General features: G+C 51.0%; 2 protein-coding genes and 1 long non-coding RNA gene across 10 annotated transcripts; 1 reads left to right on the plus strand and 2 right to left on the minus strand.

The window, feature by feature from the left end:
• Positions 1 to 69: 69 nt before the first annotated feature.
• Positions 70 to 17188, minus strand: krit1 (KRIT1, ankyrin repeat containing). 5 transcript variants are annotated; one of them, XM_023959775.1, is made up of 19 exons: positions 16771 to 17188; positions 16053 to 16221; positions 14626 to 14779; positions 14468 to 14554; positions 14266 to 14395; positions 13955 to 14198; positions 13766 to 13881; positions 13544 to 13687; positions 13319 to 13475; positions 13138 to 13245; positions 12908 to 13064; positions 12611 to 12762; positions 2489 to 2655; positions 2327 to 2414; positions 2049 to 2255; positions 1864 to 1980; positions 1612 to 1775; positions 413 to 1365; positions 70 to 275 (listed from the first exon to the last, which is right to left on the minus strand). In XM_023959775.1, the coding sequence occupies exons 2-17, from the start codon at positions 16152 to 16154 to the stop codon at positions 1686 to 1688; spliced, it is 2220 nt and encodes a 739-aa protein (XP_023815543.1). In that variant the 5' UTR covers positions 16155 to 16221; positions 16771 to 17188; the 3' UTR covers positions 70 to 275; positions 413 to 1365; positions 1612 to 1685. The 5 variants fall into 5 exon arrangements, with proteins under 5 accessions (XP_023815543.1, XP_023815539.1, XP_023815541.1 ...); XM_023959771.1 differs by having other exon boundaries at positions 413 to 1243; positions 1636 to 1775; positions 14266 to 14398; XM_023959773.1 differs by having other exon boundaries at positions 70 to 201; positions 487 to 1365; positions 14266 to 14398.
• Positions 17189 to 18062: 874 nt separating this feature from the next.
• Positions 18063 to 20281, minus strand: LOC101161776. 4 transcript variants are annotated; one of them, XM_004084914.4, is made up of 2 exons: positions 20173 to 20281; positions 18063 to 19590 (listed from the first exon to the last, which is right to left on the minus strand). In XM_004084914.4, exon 2 carries the CDS (start codon positions 19558 to 19560, stop codon positions 18877 to 18879), a length of 684 nt encoding a protein of 227 aa, XP_004084962.1. In that variant the 5' UTR covers positions 19561 to 19590; positions 20173 to 20281; the 3' UTR covers positions 18063 to 18876. The 4 variants fall into 4 exon arrangements, with proteins under 4 accessions (XP_004084962.1, XP_020555988.1, XP_020555990.1 ...); XM_020700329.2 differs by having other exon boundaries at positions 18063 to 19587; positions 20173 to 20272; XM_020700331.2 differs by lacking the exon at positions 20173 to 20281 and adding an exon at positions 19697 to 19926.
• LOC110013803 lies at positions 20044 to 20748 on the plus strand. Its single transcript, XR_002288941.1, has 2 exons — positions 20044 to 20153; positions 20241 to 20748. It is a non-coding gene; the product is annotated as an uncharacterized LOC110013803 (long non-coding RNA).
• Positions 20749 to 23632: the final 2884 nt, after the last annotated feature.

The following is a 23632-nucleotide window of genomic DNA, read 5'->3' on the forward strand; positions in this document are numbered from 1 at the left end:
CAGAAATGATCTCATGTCTCCTTAAAGTAAAGAGAATTCCCCTTTAGAGGGTAAAAATGACAAAACCGCTGCGTTTAGACATCCGTTTATTAGAACGAGTATTAAATAATGTCAGTATTTACAAAAACATCACAACGGATCCCCAAAAGGTAGGTTTCAGGTCTGTGAGACCGCAGGAAGCAGAGGAACCTCCAGAGGAACCTCCAGATGGAACCAGCAGAGGAACCTCCAGAAGAACCTCCAGAGGAACCTCCAGATGGAACCAGCAGAGGAACCTCCAGATGGAACCTCCAGAGGAACCTCCAGATGGAACCTCCAGAGGAACCTCCAGATGGAACCTCCAGAGGAACCTCCAGAAGAACCTCCAGAGGAACCTCCAGATGGAACCAGCAGAGGAACCTCCAGATGGAACCTCCAGAAGAACCTCCAGAGGAACCTCCAGATGGAACCAGCAGAGGAACCTCCAGATGGAACCTCCAGAGGAACCTCCAGATGGAACCAGCAGAGGAACCTCCAGAAGAACCTCCAGAGGAACCTCCAGATGGAACCAGCAGAGGAACCTCCAGAGGAACCTGCAGAGGAACCAGCAGAGGAACCTGCAGAGGAACCTGCAGAGGAACCAGCAGAGGAACCTGGAAATGGAACCAGCAGAGGAACCTCCAGAAGAACCTCCAGAGGAACCTCCAGATGGAACCAGCAGAGGAACCTCCAGATGGAACCTCCAGAGGAACCTCCAGATGGAACCTCCAGATGGAACCTCCAGAGGAACCTGCAGAGGAACCTCCAGAGGAACCTGCAGAGTAACCAGCAGAGGAACCTGCAGAGGAACCTCCAGAAGAACCTCCAGAGGAACCTCCAGATGGAACCTCCAGAGGAACCTGCAGAGGAACCAGCAGAGGAACCTCCAGAGGAACCTGCAGAGGAACCTCCAGAAGAACCTCCAGAGGAACCTCCAGATGGAACCTCCAGAGGAACCTGCAGAGGAACCTCCAGAGGAACCTGCAGAGGAACCTCCAGATGGAACCTCCAGAGGAACCTCCAGATGGAACCAGCAGAGGAACCTCCAGAGGAACCTCCAGATGGAACCTCCAGAGGAACCTGCAGAGGAACCTCCAGAGGAACCTGCAGAGTAACCAGCAGAGGAACCTGCAGAGGAACCTCCAGAAGAACCTCCAGAGGAACCTCCAGATGGAACCTCCAGAGGAACCTGCAGAGGAACCAGCAGAGGAACCTCCAGAGGAACCTCGTGATGGAACCTCCAGATGGAACCAGCAGAGGAACCAGCAGAGGAACCTCCAGAGGAACCTGCAGAGGAACCAGCAGAGGAACCTGCAGAGGAACCAGCAGAGGAACCTCCAGAGGAACCTCCAGATGGAACCTCCAGAGGAACCTCCAGATGGAACCTCCAGAGGAACCTCCAGAGGAACCTCCAGATGGAACCTCCAGAGGAACCAGCAGAGGAACCTCCAGATGGAACCTCCAGATGGAACCAGCAGAGGAACCAGCAGAGGAACCAGCAGAGGAACCTCCAGAAGAACCTCCAGATGGAACCAGCAGAGGAACCAGCAGAGGAACCTCCAGAGGAACCTGCAGAGGAACCAGCAGAGGCACCAGCAGAGGAACCTCCAGAGGAACCTGCAGAGGAACCTCCAGATGGAACCTGCAGGTCTTTGGCTGAGCCGCTCTCAGCCGTACGCGTACTTGTCCGCCGCTCCCTTGTCGTTGGGAGTCCCGTGTCCGCTCAGCTTCATCAGCAGCTTGACGATCAGGCCGGCCTGGAGGACAGGGAGACGAGGGACAGACGGTTGGACGGGCAGACATAGTGGTTCCTTAGAGCAGCTTTGGTTCCTCGGACGGCCTCACCTGCTTGGTGTGGACGATGATGTTCATCTTGTTGTCCCCGCTGTGGATCTGAAAGTACTGGTCGGCGTGTCCCAGCTGCCACATGAACGTCCCAAACTCCAGACTGATGAGGAGGACCTGCGAGGGAGGGGACGGCGTCAGAGCACATCCAGACCCCCGCTCCTCCCAGGTCGACCTCCACCCACCTTGGTCTCCATGTTCATGAGGTGCAGCCCCTTGGTGTTGACGCCGACGTAGACGCGGATGACCTTGTGGTTGCTGGCGCTGGCCTTGGTGTAGACCTGGCCGGTGAAGAAGGCGGCGCCGTAGGTGGGGATGTCCCAGCAGTTCTGCAGGAAGAGTCTCTGCAGGTGGTGCATCTCCTTACTGACTCCTTCACTGGTGCTCAGAGCCTGCAGGTCAGAGCAGGGGTCAGAGGTCACGCGGGTCACCAGCAGCCGGGTCACGTGGAGGCGGGAAATACCTTGTAGTCGTGAAGAATCCGGCTGGTCCAGTGGTGAGCTTTGCTCTTCACTTTGGAGATGGGAACGATGGACTTCAGGTTCTCCTCGCTGTGGACACACAAGTGGTTAGTGCTTCAGCAGGACGTGGACGCGTCCCGTCTGGGGGGGGGGGTCGCTCTCACTTCAGGAAGCCTTGCTTGTGCTTCTTGCTCTCATAGCTGCCATAGATGATCTGCAGAAGGAGGCTGGCCAGCGTGATCAGCTTACTGTCCGGCGCCGGAAAGAAGCCCTTCAGGAGGAAGTGGCGCGCCTCGTCGAACAGGATCAGGATGGCCAGAGGGTCCTCGATCTGGAACCCGGATTTATGGAGAGAAACGGTCAATAAGGAACGGGTGAGTCCAGGACCTGAAGTCCTGACAGGATGGCCGTCCATGTCATCATGCTACACGTATGATGACAATAAAGCATTCTGCTCCACTCTACTGTTCTCTACTGTATTGTACTCTACTCGAATCTACTCTACTGCACTCTATTCTTCTCTACTTTACTCTCATCCATGCACTACATAGGGTGTTTGATTCTACAATTCCTAAATCCGGTGCCTGGATATTTCCCAGAAGTCTCTCCAAAGAACCAGTGTGCAGCGATGCTCAGTATATTTCTTCAGGTTGGGTGACTGAACTACAAGAAGATCATGGATCCTAAACCAGGACTCTGGATCTTCATCCAGGAGTCTGGATCCTAAACCAGGACTCTGGATCCTAAACCAGGACTCTGGATCTTCATCCAGGAGTCTGGATCCTAAACCAGGACTCTGGATCCTCATCCAAGACTCTGGATCCTAAACCAGGACTCTGGATCTTCATCCAGGACTCAGGATCCTAAACCAGGACTCTGGATCATCATCCAGGACTCTGGATCTTCATCCAGGACTCTGGATCCTAAACCAGGACTCTGGATCCTAAACCAAGACTCTGGATCCTAAACCAGGACTCTGGATCCTCATCCAGGACTCTGGATCCTAAACCAGGACTCTGGATCCTCATCCAGGACTCTAGATCTTCATCCAGGACTCTGGATCCTAAACCAGGACTCTGGATCCTCATCCAGGACTCTGGATCCTAAACCAGGACTCTGGATTCTCATCCAGGAGTCTGGATCCTAAACCAGGACTCTGGATCTTCATCCAGGACTCTGGATCCTCATCCAGGACTCTGGATCCTCATCCAGGACTCTGGATCCTAAACCAGGACTCTAGATCCTAAACCAGTACTCTAGATCCTAAACCAGGACTCTGGATCCTAAACCAGGACTCTGGATCCTTATCCAGGACTCTGGATCCTCATCCAGGAGTCTGGATCCTAAACCAGGACTCTGGATCTTCATCCAGGACTCTGGATCCTAAACCAGGACTCTGGATCCTAAACCAGGACTCTGGATCTTCATCGAGGAGTCTGGATCCTAAACCAGGACTCTGGATCCTAAACCAGGACTCTGGATCTTCATCCAGGAGTCTGGATCCTAAACCAGGACTCTGGATCCTAAACCAGGACTCTGGATCCTCATCCAAGACTCTGGATCCTAAACCAGGACTCTGGATCTTCATCCAGGACTCAGGATCCTAAACCAGGACTCTGGATCCTCATCCAGGACTCTGGATCTTCATCCAGGACTCTGGATCTTGATCCAGGACTCTGGATCCTCATCCAGGACTCTGGATCCTAAACCAAGACTCTGGATCCTAAACCAGGACTCTGGATCCTCATCCAGGACTCTGGATCCTAAACCAGGACTCTGGATCCTCATCCAGGACTCTAGATCTTCATCCAGGACTCTGGATCCTAAACCAGGACTCTGGATCCTCATCCAGGACTCTGGATCCTAAACCAGGACTCTGGATTCTCATCCAGGAGTCTGGATCCTAAACCAGGACTCTGGATCTTCATCCAGGACTCTGGATCCTCATCCAGGACTCTGGATCCTAAACCAGGACTCTGGATCCTCATCCAGGACTCTGGATCCTAAACCAGGACTCTAGATCCTAAACCAGGACTCTAGATCCTAAACCTGGACACTGGATCCTAAACCAGGACTCTGGATCTTCATCCAGGACTCTGGATCCTAAACCAGGACTCTGGATCTTAAACCAGGACTCTGGATCCTCATCCAGGACTCTGGATCTTCATCCAGGAGTCTGGATCCTAAACCAGGACTCTGGATCTTCATCCAGGACTCTGGATCCTAAACCAGGACTCTAGATCCTAAACCAGGACTCTAGATCCTAAACCAGGACTCTGGATCCTAAACCAGGACTCTGGATCCTCATCCAGGACTCTGGATCCTAAACCAGGACTCTGGATCTTCATCCAGGACTCTGGATCCTAAACCAGGACTCTGGATCCTAAACTAGGACTCTGGATCCTCATCCAGGACTCTGGATCCTAAACCAGGACTCTGGATCCTCATCCAGGACTCTGGATCCTAAACCAAGACTCTGGATCCTAAACCAGGACTCTGGATCCTAAACCAGGACTCTGGATCCTCATCCAGGACTCTGGATCCTAATCCAGGACTCTGGATCCTCATCCAGGACTCTGGATCCTCAACCAGGACTCTGGATCCTAAACCAGGACTCTGGATCTTCATCCAGGACTCTGGATCCTAAACCAGGACTCTGGATCCTCATCCATGACTCTGGATTCTAAACCAGGACTCTGGATCCTCATCCATGACTCTGGATTCTAAACCAGGACTCTGGATCCTAAACCAGGACTCTGGATCTTCATCCAGGACTCTGGATCCTCATCCAGGACTCTGGATCCTCATCCAGGACTCTGGATCCTCATCCAGGACTCTGGATCCTCAACCAGGACTCTGGATCCTAAACCAGGACTCTGGATCTTCATCCAGGACTCTGGATCCTAAACCAGGACTCTGGATCCTCATCCATGACTCTGGATTCTAAACCAGGACTCTGGATCCTCATCCATGACTCTGGATTCTAAACCAGGACTCTGGATCCTAAACCAGGACTCTGGATCCTCATCCAGGACTCTGGATCCTAAACCAGGACTCTAGATCCTAAACCAGGACTCTGGATCCTCATCCAAGACTCTGGATCCTCATCCAGGAGTCTGGATCCTAAACCAGGACTCTGGATCTTAAACCAGGACTCTGGATCCTCATCCAGGACTCTGGATCCTAAACCAGGACTCTGGATCCTCATCCAGGACTCTGGATCCTAAACCAGGACTCTGGATCCTCATCCAGGACTCTGGATCCTAAACCAGGACTCTGGATCTTCATCCAGGACTCTGGATCTTAAACCAGGACTCTGGATCTTCATCCAGGAGTCTGGATCCTAAACCAGGACTCTGGATCTTCATCCAGGAGTCTGGATCCTAAACCAGGACTCTGGATTCTCATCCAGGAGTCTGGATCCTAAACCAAGACTCTGGATCCTAAACCAGGACTCTGGATCCTCATCCAGGACTCTGGATCCTAAACCAGGACTCTGGATCCTCATCCAGGACTCTAGATCTTCATCCAGGACTCTGGATCCTAAACCAGGACTCTGGATCCTCATCCAGGACTCTGGATCCTAAACCAGGACTCTGGATTCTCATCCAGGAGTCTGGATCCTAAACCAGGACTCTGGATCTTCATCCAGGACTCTGGATCCTCATCCAGGACTCTGGATCCTAAACCAGGACTCTGGATCCTCATCCAGGACTCTGGATCCTAAACCAGGACTCTAGATCCTAAACCAGGACTCTAGATCCTAAACCTGGACACTGGATCCTAAACCAGGACTCTGGATCTTCATCCAGGACTCTGGATCCTAAACCAGGACTCTGGATCTTAAACCAGGACTCTGGATCCTCATCCAGGACTCTGGATCTTCATCCAGGAGTCTGGATCCTAAACCAGGACTCTGGATCTTCATCCAGGACTCTGGATCCTAAACCAGGACTCTAGATCCTAAACCAGGACTCTAGATCCTAAACCAGGACTCTGGATCCTAAACCAGGACTCTGGATCCTCATCCAGGACTCTGGATCCTAAACCAGGACTCTGGATCTTCATCCAGGACTCTGGATCCTAAACCAGGACTCTGGATCTTAAACCAGGACTCTGGATCCTCATCCAGGACTCTGGATCCTAAACCAGGACTCTGGATCCTCATCCAGGACTCTGGATCCTAAACCAGGACTCTGGATCCTCATAACCAGGACTCTGGATCCTAAACCAGGACTCTGGATCCTAAACCAGGACTCTGGATCCTCATCCAGGACTCTGGATCCTCATCCAGGACTCTGGATCCTCATCCAGGACTCTGGATCCTAAACCAGGACTCTGGATCTTCATCCAGGACTCTGGATCCTAAACCAGGACTCTGGATCCTCATCCAGGACTCTGGATTCCTAAACCAGGACTCTGGATCCTCATCCATGACTCTGGATTCTAAACCAGGACTCTGGATCCTAAACCAGGACTCTGGATCTTCATCCAGGACTCTGGATCCTCATCCAGGACTCTGGATCCTCATCCAGGACTCTGGATCCTCAACCAGGACTCTGGATCCTAAACCAGGACTCTGGATCTCATCCAGGACTCTGGATCCTAAACCAGGACTCTGGATCCTCATCCAGACTCTGGATCTAAACCAGGACTCTGGATCCTCATCCATGACTCTGGATTCTAAACCAGGACTCTGGATCCTAAACCAGGACTCTGGATCTTCATCCAGGACTATGGATCCTCATCCAGGACTCTGGATCCTCATCCAGGACTCTGGATCCTAAACCAGGACTCTGGATCCTAAACCAGGACTCTGGATCCTCATCCAGGACTCTGGATCCTAAACCAGGACTCTAGATCCTAAACCAGGACTCTGGATCCTCATCCAAGACTCTGGATCCTCATCCAGGAGTCTGGATCCTAAACCAGGACTCTGGATCTTAAACCAGGACTCTGGATCCTCATCCAGGACTCTGGATCCTAAACCAGGACTCTGGATCCTCATCCAGGACTCTGGATCCTAAACCAGGACTCTGGATCCTCATCCAGGACTCTGGATCCTAAACCAGGACTCTGGATCTTCATCCAGGACTCTGGATCTTAAACCAGGACTCTGGATCCTCATCCAGGACTCTGGATCTTCATCCAGGAGTCTGGATCCTAAACCAGGACTCTGGATCTTCATCCAGGAGTCTGGATCCTAAACCAGGACTCTGGATCCTCATCCAGGACTCTGGATCCTAAACCAGGACTCTGCATCCTCATCCAGGACTCTAGATCTCCATCCAGGACTCTGGATCCTAAACCAGGACTCTGGATCCTCATCCAGGACTCTGGATCCTAAACCAGGACTCTGGATTCTCATCCAGGAGTCTGGATCCTAAACCAGGACTCTGGATCTTCATCCAGGACTCTGGATCCTCATCCAGGACTCTGGATCCTAAACCAGGACTCTGGATCCTCATCCAGGACTCTGGATCCTAAACCAGGACTCTAGATCCTAAACCAGGACTCTAGATCCTAAACCAGGACACTGGATCCTAAACCAGGACTCTGGATCTTCATCCAGGACTCTGGATCCTAAACCGGGACTCTGGATCTTAAACCAGGACTCTGGATCCTCATCCAGGACTCTGGATCTTCATCCAGGAGTCTGGATCCTAAACCAGGACTCTGGATCTTCATTCAGGACTCTGGATCCTAAACCAGGACTCTGGATCCTCATCCAGGACTCTGGATCCTAAACCAGGACTATAGATCCTAAACCAGGACTCTAGATCCTAAACCAGGACTCTGGATCCTAAACCAGGACTCTGGATCCTCATCCAGGACTCTGGATCCTCATCCAGGAGTCTGGATCCTAAACCAGGACTCTGGATCTTCATCCAGGACTCTGGATCCTAAACCAGGACTCTGGATCTTAAACCAGGACTCTGGATCCTCATCCAGGACTCTGGATCCTAAACTAGGACTCTGGATCCTCATCCAGGACTCTGGATCCTAAACTAGGACTCTGGATCCTAAACCAGGACTCTGGATCCTCATCCAGGACTCTGGATCCTAAACCAAGACTCTGGATCCTAAACCAGGACTCTGGATCCTAAACCAGGACTCTGGATCCTCATCCAGGACTCTGGATCCTCATCCAGGACTCTGGATCCTCAACCAGGACTCTGGATCCTAAACCAGGACTCTGGATCTTCATCCAGGACTCTGGATCCTAAACCAGGACTCTGGATCCTCATCCATGACTCTGGATTCTAAACCAGGACTCTGGATCCTCATCCATGACTCTGGATTCTAAACCAGGACTCTGGATCCTAAACCAGGACTCTGGATCTTCATCCAGGACTCTGGATCCTCATCCAGGACTCTGGATCCTCATCCAGGACTCTGGATCATAAACCAGGACTCTGGATCCTCATCCAGGACTCTGGATCCTAAACCAGGACTCTAGATCCTAAACCAGGACTCTGGATCCTCATCCAAGACTCTGGATCCTCATCCAGGAGTCTGGATCCTAAACCAGGACTCTGGATCTTAAACCAGGACTCTGGATCCTCATCCATGACTCTGGATCCTCATCCAGGACTCTGGATCCTAAACCAGGACTCTGGATCCTCATCCAGGACTCTGGATCCTAAACCAGGACTCTGGATCTTCATCCAGGACTCTGGATCTTCATCCAGGACTCTGGATCCTCATCCAGGACTTTGTATCCTAAACCAGGACTCTGGATCCTAAACCAGGACTCTGGATCCTCATCCAAGACTCTGGATCCTAAACCAGGACTCTGGATCTTCATCCAGGACTCAGGATCCTAAACCAGGACTCTGGATCCTCATCCAGGACTCTGGATCTTCATCCAGGACTCTGGATCTTGATCCAGGACTCTGGATCCCCATCCAGGACTCTGGATCCTAAACCAAGACTCTGGATCCTAAACCAGGACTCTGGATCCTCATCCAGGACTCTGGATCCTAAACCAGGACTCTGGATCCTCATCCAGGACTCTAGATCTTCATCCAGGACTCTGGATCCTAAACCAGGACTCTGGATCCTAAACCAGGACTCTGGATCTTCATCCAGGAGTCTGGATCCTAAACCAGGACTCTGGATCCTCATCCAGGACTCTGGATCCTAAACCAAGACTCTGGATCCTAAACCAGGACTCTGGATCCTAAACCAGGACTCTGGATCCTCATCCAGGACTCTGGATCCTCATCCAGGAATCTGGATCCTCAACTAGGACTCTGGATCCTAAACCAGGACTCTGGATCCTCATCCAGGACTCTGGATCCTAAACCAAGACTCTGGATCCTAAACCAGGACTCTGGATCCTAAACCAGGACTCTGGATCCTCATCCAGGACTCTGGATCCTCATCCAGGACTCTGGATCCTCAACCAGGACTCTGGATCCTAAACCAGGACTCTGGATCTTCATCCAGGACTCTGGATCCTAAACCAGGACTCTGGATCCTCATCCATGACTCTGGATTCTAAACCAGGACTCTGGATCCTCATCCATGACTCTGGATTCTAAACCAGGACTCTGGATCCTAAACCAGGACTCTGGATCTTCATCCAGGACTCTGGATCCTCATCCAGGACTCTGGATCCTCATCCAGGACTCTGGATCATAAACCAGGACTCTGGATCCTCATCCAGGACTCTGGATCCTAAACCAGGACTCTAGATCCTAAACCAGGACTCTGGATCCTCATCCAAGACTCTGGATCCTCATCCAGGAGTCTGGATCCTAAACCAGGACTCTGGATCTTAAACCAGGACTCTGGATCCTCATCCAGGACTCTGGATCCTCATCCAGGACTCTGGATCCTAAACCAGGACTCTGGATCCTCATCCAGGACTCTGGATCCTAAACCAGGACTCTGGATCTTCATCCAGGACTCTGGATCTTCATCCAGGACTCTGGATCCTCATCCAGGACTTTGTATCCTAAACCAGGACTCTGGATCCTAAACCAGGACTCTGGATCCTCATCCAAGACTCTGGATCCTAAACCAGGACTCTGGATCTTCATCCAGGACTCAGGATCCTAAACCAGGACTCTGGATCCTCATCCAGGACTCTGGATCTTCATCCAGGACTCTGGATCTTGATCCAGGACTCTGGATCCCCATCCAGGACTCTGGATCCTAAACCAAGACTCTGGATCCTAAACCAGGACTCTGGATCCTCATCCAGGACTCTGGATCCTAAACCAGGACTCTGGATCCTCATCCAGGACTCTAGATCTTCATCCAGGACTCTGGATCCTAAACCAGGACTCTGGATCCTAAACCAGGACTCTGGATCTTCATCCAGGAGTCTGGATCCTAAACCAGGACTCTGGATCCTCATCCAGGACTCTGGATCCTAAACCAAGACTCTGGATCCTAAACCAGGACTCTGGATCCTAAACCAGGACTCTGGATCCTCATCCAGGACTCTGGATCCTCATCCAGGAATCTGGATCCTCAACCAGGACTCTGGATCCTAAACCAGGACTCTGGATCCTCATCCATGACTCTGGATTCTAAACCAGGACTCTGGATCCTCATCCATGACTCTGGATTCTAAACCAGGACTCTGGATCCTAAACCAGGACTCTGGATCCTCATCCATGACTCTGGATTCTAAACCAGGACTCTGGATCCTCATCCATGACTCTGGATTCTAAACCAGGACTCTGGATCCTAAACCAGGACTCTGGATCTTCATCCAGGACTCTGGATCCTCATCCAGGACTCTGGATCCTAAACCAGGACTCTGGATCTTCATCCAGGACTCTGGATCCTCATCCAGGACTCTGGATCCTAAACCAGGACTCTGGATCCTCATCCAGGACTCTGGATCTTCATCCAGGACTCTGGATCCTAAACCAGGACTCTGGATCCTCATCCAGGACTCTGGATCCTAAACCAGGACTCTGGATCCTCATCCAGGACTCTGGATCCTAAACCAGGACTCTGGATCTTCATCCAGGACTCTGGATCCTCATCCAGGACTTTGTATCCTAAACCAGGACTCTGGATCCTAAACCAGGACTCTGGATCCTCATCCAGGACTTTGTATCCTAAACCAGGACTCTGGATCCTAAACCAGGACTCTGGATCCTCATCCAGGACTCTGGATCCTAAACCAGGACTCTGGATCCTCATCCAGGACTCTGGATCCTCATCCAGTAGTGAGCGGGTTCAGACGCAGGTCCACTTTCTGAGAACAGAGCCGTCCTCTAGAGCAGTGTTTTTCAACCTTTTTTGAGCCACGGCACACTTTCACCCTGACAAAAATCCTGCGGCACACCAGCATCCCAAAAAAAAAAAAAAACAGAGATTCATGGTCTGTATTGATCGACCCCCCCCCCCCGTGCAATCTCACGTGGATTTTTGTGATAATTGTGGCAGAAAAAGCAGGAAGTTGCGGCTGTTTTTTTCTAAGAGATGAACCACCACTAAAGACGAGCTTTAGCTGGTATTTTTGTTAGAACTGAGCGACTTTATCAGCAGAATTAAGAACAAGGAAGTGAAGACTTTAACCACTTCTGATTGGTCAGACTGATGACATGTGATTAAACCTTCAAGAATGATTGGTGGAGACAGTTAAAGGGGCGGGACTTTTCCTTAAACAGTTATAGCTGCAGCTAAATCGCGGTACCGTGATTCTTATAAAAATGTCTTTAATAGAATCAAATAAACACAAAGAAAAAGTAATTTTAAGATCTTTTATATTCCTAACTACTCAGTGTTTTATCAGGGCCTGTTTGGATGAACAAAGAGCTGATATCCTGGAGATGGGAAATGTTTTTAGATCAGTTAATGAGGGCAATTTCTCCACGGCGCACTTGACCATCTCAGATGGCACACTGGTGTGCCGTGGCACACTGGTTGAAAAACACTGCTCTAGAGCGACCGCTGCTGGGCCGGGTCTGAACGGCAGCCTCCTGAACCGTAAAGATCATGATCGTCTTCAGACCCGGCGCCAACGTGCGCGCCCACATGCGTGGACATCACGTTGTGGGTTCAGTCGTTCATTCTGCTTCAATGATCCAGCATGGGGCCAGGATCTCCTGCTCGGTAACGTTTCCCACTGGAGGCGGAGTCAAACTTGAATCACCGCGGTTGTTTCATGGCCACATTCAGGGAAAGACCCGGATCGCTCGTTTCTTTCTGGATCCTCCTCCCAGCAGCTTCAGCTCCTCCACCTTGAAGCTGGGAAGCTTCCGGCCTCCAGCCGACCTTGTGTCAAAGTGTCCTCGCTCTTCACGAGGGGAAAGTACCTTCTTCTCCGTTTCCAGAGGCAACCGGACGTCCCGGCGCAGGAACAGCTGCGGCGTCTCCCTTTGAGGGTCCAGAACGGTCAAGTCCGTCACGATCTCGGTCCAGATGCGGAGGTGCTGCAGCGGCTTGTGGTACGGCTTCAACTGCAGGTCTGATCAACACGTCACAGTCAAATCACACGCCGTGAAGCAGCCGTCTGATCCCGGCATGCAGGACCGGCTGCTGTCCAGCAGGGGGAGACGTCCCTGCAGGAACCGGCTGAAAGGTTCTGCTTCTGGTTGCTGACGCAGACTTACGGAGGTTCTCGGAGCAGATCCAGATGGTGAAGTACTGCTGCGTGTCCTGGGACAGCCGCATGCCCTCCATGATCTGCTGCACCGTGGTGTTGTTGCCGTGTCTCAGCTCCACGGAGCGGTAGGAGTCGTCCATGCGGTAGATGCGGACCTTCTCGTACTGCAGAGCACACAAGGCACAGGTGAGCCTGCGTTCCCTCTGGGGGGGTCCTGAGGGGCTGAAGGAGACGTACCGGCCTGCTGGCGGCCTGCTGCAGGAGCTCCTTGGTCTGCTCCCACTCGTTCTGCTTGTTCTCCTCACACACCTGGAGGGGGGATCTCTTCTGCTGGTCCTCTATGTGCTGTTGGACATGCAGAGCCACAGTTAGACCATTAGAATGAAGGGTTCTGACGGCGTGGCAGACCGGTTCTGACCCGGTCGATTTCGGGGTGCTGCAGCAGGAGCTGCACGATCTGGGCGTGGCCTCCTCTGGCGGCGAAGTGCAGGGGGGAGCTGAGCTGGCCGTTCAGCAGGTTGGGGTTGCAGTTGCCTTTCTCCAGCAGCAGCTTGGTTGCCTCCACCTTCCCGTGCCTGCATGGAGGGAAAGGTCAGGACGGGGTCAGAGGTCAGAGGGGTCCTGCTGAGGACGTCACACCCACCAGCAGGAGTAGTGGATGGGAGCCCAGTGGTCGCTGTCCAGCTGCTTGACGGAGAAACCGCCGTCCAGCAGCTTGGACAGCAGCTCCGTGTCCCCCTGACAGGCGCTGCGGTGCAGAGGGAAGTCGTCCACCCACTGGTGCTTCCTGGGAAGAGCAGAGTTCCTGTGAGTGGCGGCGGCGGCGGCAGGTGAGGGTGGCGTTCAGGTGAACGTCCGCTCGTACTTGTCTTCTGCCAGACAGTTGGGGCCGTGCTGCCACTTCTCCCTCTTGGGGATCTGGATCTTGGAGTAATCTGGAGCGCCGAGCCCAAAGTACGGGTTGATGATGACTTTGTCCACCTGAGGAGGAGACCAGCCCACTTTTAGAAGCCCCGCCTCAGCAAAGCGGCGGCGTTCCGGCGAGGACCCTGACCCGGTTGGTGTACTGCAGATCTGAGCCGAACAGTGGGTTCAGGACGCAGATGTCGGCCTTCTCCAGGGACATCATCTTGCTCTTGATCTCCAGCGCCGTGTAGCCCATGTGCAGGTCCTCCTGGCTCCGCCCGCCGTCGCCGCCGTAGGCGGGGTTGCTGACGTTGGTCTTCACGCGCTCCACCGGCGCCGGCCGGAACAGAGCGGGGATGGCGTGGGGGACGGCGTGTTGTTCTGCTAACCATCTGCACAGACGGACAAGCGTCAGGTCTCCAGACTCCCGGCCCTGGCGGCGTCCTGGGGGGGGCGTACTTGTCTAAGGCCAGGAGCATCCTGGAGGTGGTGGGGCAGAGGTGGGGGCTGGTGTCACTGCAGACCCGCATGATGTCCTGGAGGCAGTAGAAGCTGGGGCTTCCCGGACTCTGGACGGGCTTGCTGCTATCTGCTGGGGAGAAGCCGCTCGTCTTCATCACCCGGGTCACACTCGGACTCGCTTCACACCGTTACGCCTCACCTTTAACTCCGACCGGCACCACGAACAGCGAGGCGGCTTCGGCGCCGCCTTCAGCTGGGACCGTCTTCATGTGGACCACCCGCTTCCCTGCAAGGCGCAGCGGGTCAGGCGACGCGTCCGGAGGAGGCGGTTCTCCTGCAGACGCCTCGCAGCCTCACCTGCAGAGCCCTGGGGGCCGGACACGGGTCTCATCGTCTCGTCCACATAGTCCAGGATGGACTTGGACTTGTCTCCTGATGGGATCTTTGTGGCCAGGAGGACTTTCTTTCTCTTCTTCTCCTTCCCCTCTGCAGGAACTTCTCTCAACAGGATCTGTGCACACAAACAGACTAGAACTTCCTCCAGAGTCCGGTTCTGACCGTCAGGAAGAGTTTTTGGGCTTGAGAGGTCCAGGAGTGACGCTGGACCCCCCTGAACCACGGCTCTGCAACCTTTAACCCCTTAGGAACCGTCTCGGCCCATTTCCTACCAACCACAACCCAGCCGGAGCCCCAAAGTCTGACCTGACTGTAGAATACAAGACCCTCGTAAATATGGAGGTTGTTTTGGGAGCAAATGACGGCGCCGTGACCGCACATGGCGAGAAAACATAGTGGTTGGTTAACACGAAACAGCAGTGACCTTTGACACCGGAAACTAACTTCAAAGCTTCCGTTACCCCTTTATTGGAAACAAGATAACTGCTTCAAAGCAATAATAACATTGATTTTGACGTATTGCATCGTTGATGTTTCTATGGCGAGGTGGTCGCCACGCCGGCGTGACGGGGACGCGGCCAGCTCAGGCCTAAATTTAGGACATGTTTATTTTCATGGAGACGATGATCCATAGATCCTCCAGCTTGACTCGTTTTTATTTTTCTGTTCTGGACTTAATGTGGGTCACAGAGACACGGATGTAGCGGCGGGAAGCGGCTGCTGCGGCAGGACGGCGTGGACGTCACCGTACCTGAATGATGTCATGAACCCAGAGACGTGATTACCGACGCTTCTGTAGAGCTTTTTCAAATAGATAGACCCCAAACATCCTCCGTGTCTTCTATGCATTAATGAGAAACACATCTGCAGTAGAGTATTGATCACATCCGTGTTTAGGAATGACTTATCATCTCATACCAACCATTTATCGTCTTTTACCCATGTCAGGTCACATGCTCCTTAGAAAATAAAACAAACAGTTTAACTTTGACAGATGCTCACATGGCTTCCTTTCAAAATAAAAGACAACCTGTACTTTTTAAAGTGGAAAACCTTTTTTTTCTTGAACCAAAGGAGGGGTCAAAGAGCCATGAAGGAGGGGTCAAACAGCCATGAAGGAGGGGTCAAAGAGCCACGTGGGGGGTCAAAGAGCCATGAAGGAGGGGTCAAACAGCCATGAAGGAGGGGTCAAAGAGCCACATGGGGGGTCAAAGAGCCATGAAGGAGGGGTCAAAGAGCCACATGGGGGGTCAAAGAGCCATGAAGGAGGGGTCAAACAGCCATGAAGGAGGGGTCAAAGAGCCACATGGGGGGTCAAAGAGCCATGAAGGAGGGGTCAAAGAGCCACATGTGGCCCCGGTCCTCGGAGCCAAACGTTTGCTTGGTACCTCATAGGCTTTGGCCTTGTACTCCTTGGAGCTCAGGCTGATGTGGTTCTTTGGACGGATGATGGCGACAAACACGTCTTCAAGGCCGTCCTCGTTCCCCATCCTGCCGTCTCCCCTCAGACCCGAGCTGCAGTCCGCCGATGAGGCCAAACGCTGAGCAGAGACATACCTGGAGCAGCAGACGGACAGCTGGAGATCAGACCATCAACCAATCAGAAAGTGGGTTTTGTTCAGAACAGAAATCAGAATCAGAAGCCTTTTATTATCACTGTACATGGTGATGCAATGACATTGCTGCAGCCTTGGAGTGGTGAAGAAAATAGAATAGAATAAAATAACACTGTAACTCACATATCTAAACAAAAATGTACTTTATGTACAGAAACAATTGAATATCAAACACTTATGACAAAATAGAATGGAATGAGTTAAGTTGCTATGAGCGCAGCATATAAACATTGTGTGTTGTTGCACAGAGACCCGGTTGTTGCAGGAGCCGCGTCATCAAGGGAAGGCCACGCCCCGGAAACGACTTTCTGCTAACTCCAAGTTCAAATAAGTAGTTTTTCGGAGGCTTTTCTCGGGTCTAAGTGTCCAAACTCCGCGGGTTTCGTCCCCGGTAATCGGTCTCAACTCTCGGCAGAAGCTGTGTGTTTGTAGCCGGGATGCTACCGTCAAAACAAGCCCCCTTCTCCGCCCCGTGAGCGCCACAACTCACCGTAAACGGACCGAACCCGGCTTGTTCCGGCGTCCCCGGTGTCTGGGTATCTAGCGGGAGCCGGTGTGTGTCCCGGGATGAACCGGGAGCGCCCTGGGGTCGCTGCAGGCCTGGGACTGGAGGCGCAGCGGGGAAGACGGGCGGGACTAGCTGCTGCGGCGGAGGGAGAACAGATGGCTCTGGCGGTGAGGCGGAGTCGCTGCGGATCGCTCCGCGGACCAAGTCCGGGTCAGACGTTCCGAGTCAGCTGCTAAATGTCAGAACTCGTGTTACCAACAGTCGGGCGGGTCCAAAAGACCCCGAACCCATTTCTGCAGCCAGTTCCTGCTTCTCTGTGGGGGGGTCACAGAGGTCATCCCGGAAGTGAGGAGGCGGCACACACCCCGTTACCCTCCAAGACAGGCACGCGCATACAGACACGCGCACAGGATGACCCAACTCCAGCCCGTCCTGAGCGGTCCAGAACTGACTATGTTCTGGACCGGGAGTCCATTTTTACAGACCTCATCCATGACCGTGAACGCATCGCAACTTTGATAGAAATCTTTCCTTTTGCAAAGGTTTCAGGAGTGTCGTGTAAATATAGTTGTGTAGATTCTTCTTCTTGTTAAATGTTATTACTTTTGTATTTTTGCATGTTGCTGTTCTTTTTTGTACTGACCTGCTGTAGCAGTTAAATTTCCCCAACGTGGGATCAATAAAGAATATCCAGTCTATACTGCAGTATAAGTACATCTACTAAGACCATGTGTGTAGTACTATTGTAGGGAGTATAGTAACTAAACACTTCATCAGACTAAATTGGAACATTTCAGTTTACCGTATAATGATAATATATAAAGTATCCTGCCTGACTTTTAGTTTAAACTAAGTTTACCTAAATAGAAACACGACACTGATTTGTTGTTTTTTGTCTTTTTTCTGTAAAATCAGAATTTAAACGTTTGAAATCAAATCTAATAATGAAATCAAGCAGCAGAAAGCGCCGGTCACCTGCGGCGGGAGCTTCATGCGTCAGTCCGAGGTTGGATTTTTACGACACGCCTTCTTCTGACACGCCGTTTTCGGACACGCCTTCTTTCCTGAAGAATTTCCTCGGAAACAATTCCACAAACTCTGATTCTTTTATTTCACTTTAAGGCCCAGTTTTTTTTTTTTTACATTTGCTCAAAAAGATACAAAAATAAAATCAAACTGAATATGTTTTGAAATCACAACTGAACATTTTGTTTAAACTGATTATTTCTCTATAATCTATGAATCAGCTTCAGTTCATTTCAGCCGTTATTCTATAGCATGCAAATATATAGATTTAAGGGGGGGGGGGGTCATGATGCAAGCTGAGCTCAGAACCCCAGAACTTCCATGATTCTGATCGTCCCGTTTGGGGGCGGAGCTCCATTACATAAATAAAAATCTGTTTGTGCCGCTGACTGTATGCGAGACCTGGACTGAGTCTGACCCCCCCTCCAAAATTCAGTCGCCATTTTTTGGTGATACAGATGCCGCCACGTTGGAGGTAGACATTGTCAGTAAGCAGTGGTTTCTGTGGCGACTACTCATCAATCAATCAGGAGGGAGCTTGTTGGAAGGCCACACCCCTTCCACTGAACGCAGGCTCGGCAAAATCTGTCAAACGCTGAGTAAGAGCTGTTCTCTCTAGAAGTCTCTGGGATTTTGGCTTCTTGGAGCCACTTCCTGTTTGGAACGCCAGGGGGGCGGAGTCACTCAGTCCAGGTCTCAGATACAGTCAGTGGTTTTTGCACAGAGTTAATTCCTGCCTCAGCGAGCTGCACCACACAGGGAGCCAAACACTGACCTTTGACCTTCCAGAAGGATTGTATAAAGTTCAGCATTTTTAAGCACACACACTCAGACACACACACTCAGACACGCACACTCAGACACGCACACCCAGACACACACACCCAGACACACACACTCAGACACACCCAGACACACACACTCAGACACGCACACACACACACACACACTCAGACACACACACTCAGACACACACACCCAGACACACACACACGCACACACACAGCATGGCTTTGGTTTCATTGCGTTTATGACTTTGACATCTTTTGGACGTTCTCCTCCTCACGAGGAGGAGGAGCACTGACTCAGCACCTCCTCCATCTTCTCCTGGATGTCCAGCACCCTCTTCGCCCACTTCTCTCGCACTTCGTCCTCGTCGTCCTCCGTGACCGCCGTGTAGCCCATCAGAGCGATGAGGCCCATGTGGAACAGGTGAGCGATGTAGGAGCAGTGGCGCTCCATGGTGTCGCGGTCGCCGTCACAGTTGTCCAGGTACACCTTCAGCAGCGGCCTCCCGAAGGTCATGCCCTTGCCCATCACGCCGCGGTAGAAGACGTCCAGGCTCATGTCCGCCTTGTCTCTTTCATAAATGCTTTCAAACTTCTTCATGTAGGCCGTGGCGTTTTCTGGATCCGTCTTGACCTTGGCCACCATGTCCAGGAAGCTTTGGTACTGGTGCCGGATGTACTTCTCGTAGGTGCCGTACGTCTCCTTCACCTCGTTGATCAGAATCTTCTTCAGGCACTCCTGGTTCTTCCGGGAGATGGTGTCCAGCTTGCTGGAGATCTCCTGAAAGTCCTTGTCCAGAGGATGGCCTTCGTCCTTCACCAGGCCCTTCCGAGCCACTCCCACCAGCGAGGAGACGATTCCAAAGATGGGATCGATGGAGGAGGCGAAGGAGGAGACTTTCTCCACGCAGCCCAGCACCGAGGCCGCCGTTTTCCGGATCTTATCGGCATCGGCCATTCCCACCAGAGTCCACGGAGGAGGAGGAGGCTGTGGAGGGAAAACAGACATGTGATCTCTGCTGCTGGACAGAAACCGAGTCACGGTGGCGCCCCGTGGGCCCACAGAACCCCGTTAGGGGGAGAGCCCACCTCACCAGGTGGGTGGAGCCTCAAATCTTGAAATGATCGTGAAGCAGTTCAGGTCGGGATGGGATTCCATCCTTTCCTGCTCTTCTTAGAGGCTAACCACTACCCCACAGTCCAATGAACATCTGTGGGCGGGGCTATGAGCCAGGTCTGCTGTCAATCAAATAGCCCTCATAGCTGCGGCGTTAATCATCGGTCAAAGTGGATCTGCAGGAACGGTGAGTCCAGACCAGCATCAGGTGAGTCTGGGGCAAAGGTCACACCTGCAGCATCTTCTCGGGTCTCCTCTCTCCCCTCTTCCTCATCCAGAGGAGATCTTCCTCCTGATTTAACCCCAAACGCAGCAGGCAGCAGCCTGGCTGCGGTTTCTCCTCTTTTCCTGATTTCCCAGCGGCTCTTGCGCGAGTCCGCCCCTCCCGCCGCCTTTAGCCTGCCTCGCGGAGACCAAAGCTGCTCCCGTTAAAGGTTCGAAAGTCTTACTCACCTTGGGTCAAACGGTTCCGGTTCTTCTGTCCGGTGTTTCAGACTGACTTTCTGTTTCTGTGTTTTCAGCGCAGTCATACAAGCCCCGCCCCCTGTCTGCCCAATAGGGAGTGTTCCCTTCCGGAAGTAAGCGCGCATGCCTTGTTCTGATTGGACGAGAGGCACTCCTCTAATTCCTGTGACGTCGACAGCTGCATTCTTTTAGGGATAACCCCTAAATTATTGATTTGGTTACGTTAATTATGATAAGACATTTTTATCTCAATTTTATTTAATAAATCTTCTCATTTTATTAACCAAGTATTATATTCAAAAATCTAAATTCAGCAATAAAGCTCCTAATTTTCTTGATTTTCTTGCCCAAGTTAGATGTTACTTACATTCCATTTCCCCCAGTACAAACAAAAAATCTATTAAAACGTATCACCTTGCTCAACTGTATAATTTAATATAAGTTTATTTTTTTGCCTGTATATCCCCTGGCGTTTATTTTGAACGTTTGATGTACAGTTTACTGTTCCTTGTTCTTTTGCTGTATGTCACTTTTGTTCTGCATCAATAAAAAAAAAAAAAACCCTAAATTATTGACCATTACAATGCCCATGTAACCCCTTTATTTTATTTTAATTGTTTTATTTAAGGGTTAAATAAAAAACATTTTAATTTTTCAGTTTAAAATTTTCTGTGTTCTTGTATTTTTTATTTCACTTTTTTAATGTTTACATTTTTCTATACCTGATATAATTATAACTTGTTGAATTCTTTTTACAACTGCCACAATACCTCAAGTGTTTGTTCCAAAAATACTAATAATAATAATAATAAAGGGCGGGACCAGAGTGGGCGGGGCTTTGATTGAACGTCTGCAGTGGGCAGACGTTCAGTGTAAACTCTGTAAAACTGCAGTTTTAAACATGTGAACACCCCAAGAGAAAAGGGGACTTTTAGAAAAAAATAAAACATAACTAAGAAAGAAAAATGGTTATAGATTTCTGTAATCGGACAGTCATGATGTGAAGCAGGAAAATATTTATCTTCTTTTCTAACTTCATAATCAAACACTTAATCATTAGTTCTGTTAACTTTGAGGGGAAAAGACCTTCGAGTTCGATCTCATGATAGATGAATAATGGATGATGGATGGATAATCTAGCCACAGGGGTTGCAAGCCAGTTGCCTCTGTGCCGGTCCCAAGCCCGGATAAATAGAGAGGGTTGCGTCAGGAAGGGCATCTGGCGTAAAAATTGCTAAAATAACCATGCGAATCATCCACAACACTTTAGACATACCGGATCGGTCGAGGCCCGGGTTAACAACGACCGCCACCGATGCTGTTAACCTACAGGGTGTCGGTGGAAATTTGACTACTGTTGGTGGAAGAAAGAGGGGAGGCAGAAGGGTCCGTGGCCAGAGAGAGAAGGGAAAAGGCAGGAACATAGGTTTGAGAATAGGGACTCTTAACGTTGGCACAATGACAGGGAAAGGCAGAGAGCTGGCAGACATGATGGAGAGAAGGAAGGTAGATGTACTGTGTGTGCAGGAGACAAGGTGGAAGGGCAGCAAGGCACGTAGTATTGGAGGAGGATACAAACTGTTCTATCATGGTGTTGATAGGAAGAGAAACGGGGTAGGTGTGATTCTGAAGGGGGAGTTTGTAAACAGTGTTCTAGAGGTGAAAAGAGTCTCAGACAGGATGATGAGCCTAAAGTTAGAAATTGAAGGGGTGATGGTGAATGTAGTCAGTGGGTATGCACCACAGGTTGGCTGTGAGTTAGAAGTGAAGGAGAGATTCTGGAGTGAGTTGGATGAGGTCATAGAGGGTATCCCCAGAGGAGAGAGAGTTGTTATTGGAGCAGACTTTAATGGCCATGTTGGTGAGGGCAACAGAGGTGATGAGGAGGTGATGGGCAGGTTTGGTGTGAAGGAAAGGAATCTGGAGGGACAGATGGTGGTGGACTTTGCGAAGAGGATGGAAATGGCTGTAGTCAACACTTACTTCCAGAAGAGAGAGGAACATAGAGTGGCATACAGAAGTGGAGGTAGGAGTACCCAGGTGGACTACATCCTATGTAGACGAGGTCATTTGAGAGAGGTTATTGACTGCAAAGTGGTGGTAGGAGAGAGTGTAGCCAGACAGCACCGCATGGTGGTGTGTAAGATGACTCTGGTCAGGAAGAAGAAGAGAGGGAAAACAGAAAAGAAGACCAAGTGGTGGAAGCTACAGAATGAAGAAACTTGTGAGGAATTTAGGCAGAAGTTGAGGCAGGTCCTGGGTGGTCAGGATGAGCTTCCAGATGACTGGGAAACTACAGCAGAAATTATCAGGGAAACAGGTAGGAAGTTGCTAGGTGTGTCATCTGGAAAGAGGAAAGACGGTAAAGAGACTTGGTGGTGGAATGAGGAAGTACAGGAATGCGTCCAGAGGAAGAGGTTGGCTAAAAGGAAGTGGGATGTAGAAAGGACTGAGGAAGGTAGACAGGAGTACAAGGAAGCGCAGCGTAGAGTGAAGAGAGAGGTGGCAAAGGCCAAACAGAAGGCTTACGATGAGCTATATGACAGGTTAGACACAAAGGAAGGAGAGAAGGACTTGTACAGGCTAGCCAGACAGAGAGACAGAGATGGGAAGGACGTGCAACAGATAAGGGTGATAAAGGACAGAGATGGAAAGGTGCTAACAACCCAAGAGAGTGTACAGAAAAGATGGAAGGAGTATTTTGAGGAGCTGATGAACAAGGAAAATGACAGGGAAAGAAGGGAGGAAGATGTGGTTGTTGTGGAGCAGGAAGTAGCAGAGATTGGAAAGGATGAGGTTAGGAAGGCTCTGAAAAGGATGAAGAGCGGAAAGGCCGTTGGTCCTGATGACCTACCTGTGGAGGTATGGAAGTGCCTAGGAGAGACAGCAGTGGAATTTCTAACAAGGTTGTTCAATAGGATTCTAGAGAGTGAGAAGATGCCTGAGGAATGGAGGAGAAGCGTTCTGGTCCCGATCTTTAAAAACAAGGGTGACACGCAGAACTGCAGCAACTATAGAGGAATAAAGTTGATGAGCCACACAATGAAGCTGTGGGAAAGAGTAGTGGAAGCCAGGCTTAGGAAGAAGGTGGAGATTTGTGAGCAGCAGTATGGTTTCATGCCCCGTAAGAGCACCACTGATGCCATTTTTGCTTTGAGAATGTTGATGGAAAAGTACAGAGAAGGTCAGAAGGAGCTGCATTGTGTGTTCGTAGATTTAGAGAAGGCGTATGACAGGGTGCCGAGGGAGGAGCTGTGGTACTGTATGAGGTCGTCTGGAGTGGCAGAGAAGTATGTCAGAGTAGTTCAGGACATGTATGAGAGAAGTATGACGGTGGTGAGATGTGCTGTAGGTCAGACAGAGGAGTTCAAGGTGGAGGTGGGACTACACCAAGGATCAGCTTTGAGTCCTTTTTTGTTTGCTATGCTGATGGACAGGCTGACAGACG

This window comes from Oryzias latipes, chromosome 11 (assembly GCF_002234675.1).
Source record: "Oryzias latipes chromosome 11, ASM223467v1".
NCBI classification, from domain to species: domain Eukaryota; kingdom Metazoa; phylum Chordata; class Actinopteri; order Beloniformes; family Adrianichthyidae; genus Oryzias; species Oryzias latipes.

What these genes read in the sequence shown, in the direction of transcription:
- krit1 (XM_023959771.1), bottom strand. Translation starts at nt 16,154, where the DNA reads ATGGGGAACGAGGACGGCCTTGAAGACGTGTTTGTCGCCATCATCCGT. An exon ending in CTCTGGAAACGGAGAAGAAG is followed by an intron (nt 2,656 to 12,610) that starts GTACTTTCCCCT and finishes TCCGGGTTCCAG; the next exon opens with ATCGAGGACCCTCTGGCCAT. An exon ending in TCATCGTCCACACCAAGCAG is followed by an intron (nt 1,776 to 1,863) that starts GTGAGGCCGTCC and finishes CCTGTCCTCCAG; the next exon opens with GCCGGCCTGATCGTCAAGCT.
- LOC101161776 (XM_004084914.4), bottom strand. Translation starts at nt 19,560, where the DNA reads ATGGCCGATGCCGATAAGATCCGGAAAACGGCGGCCTCGGTGCTGGGC.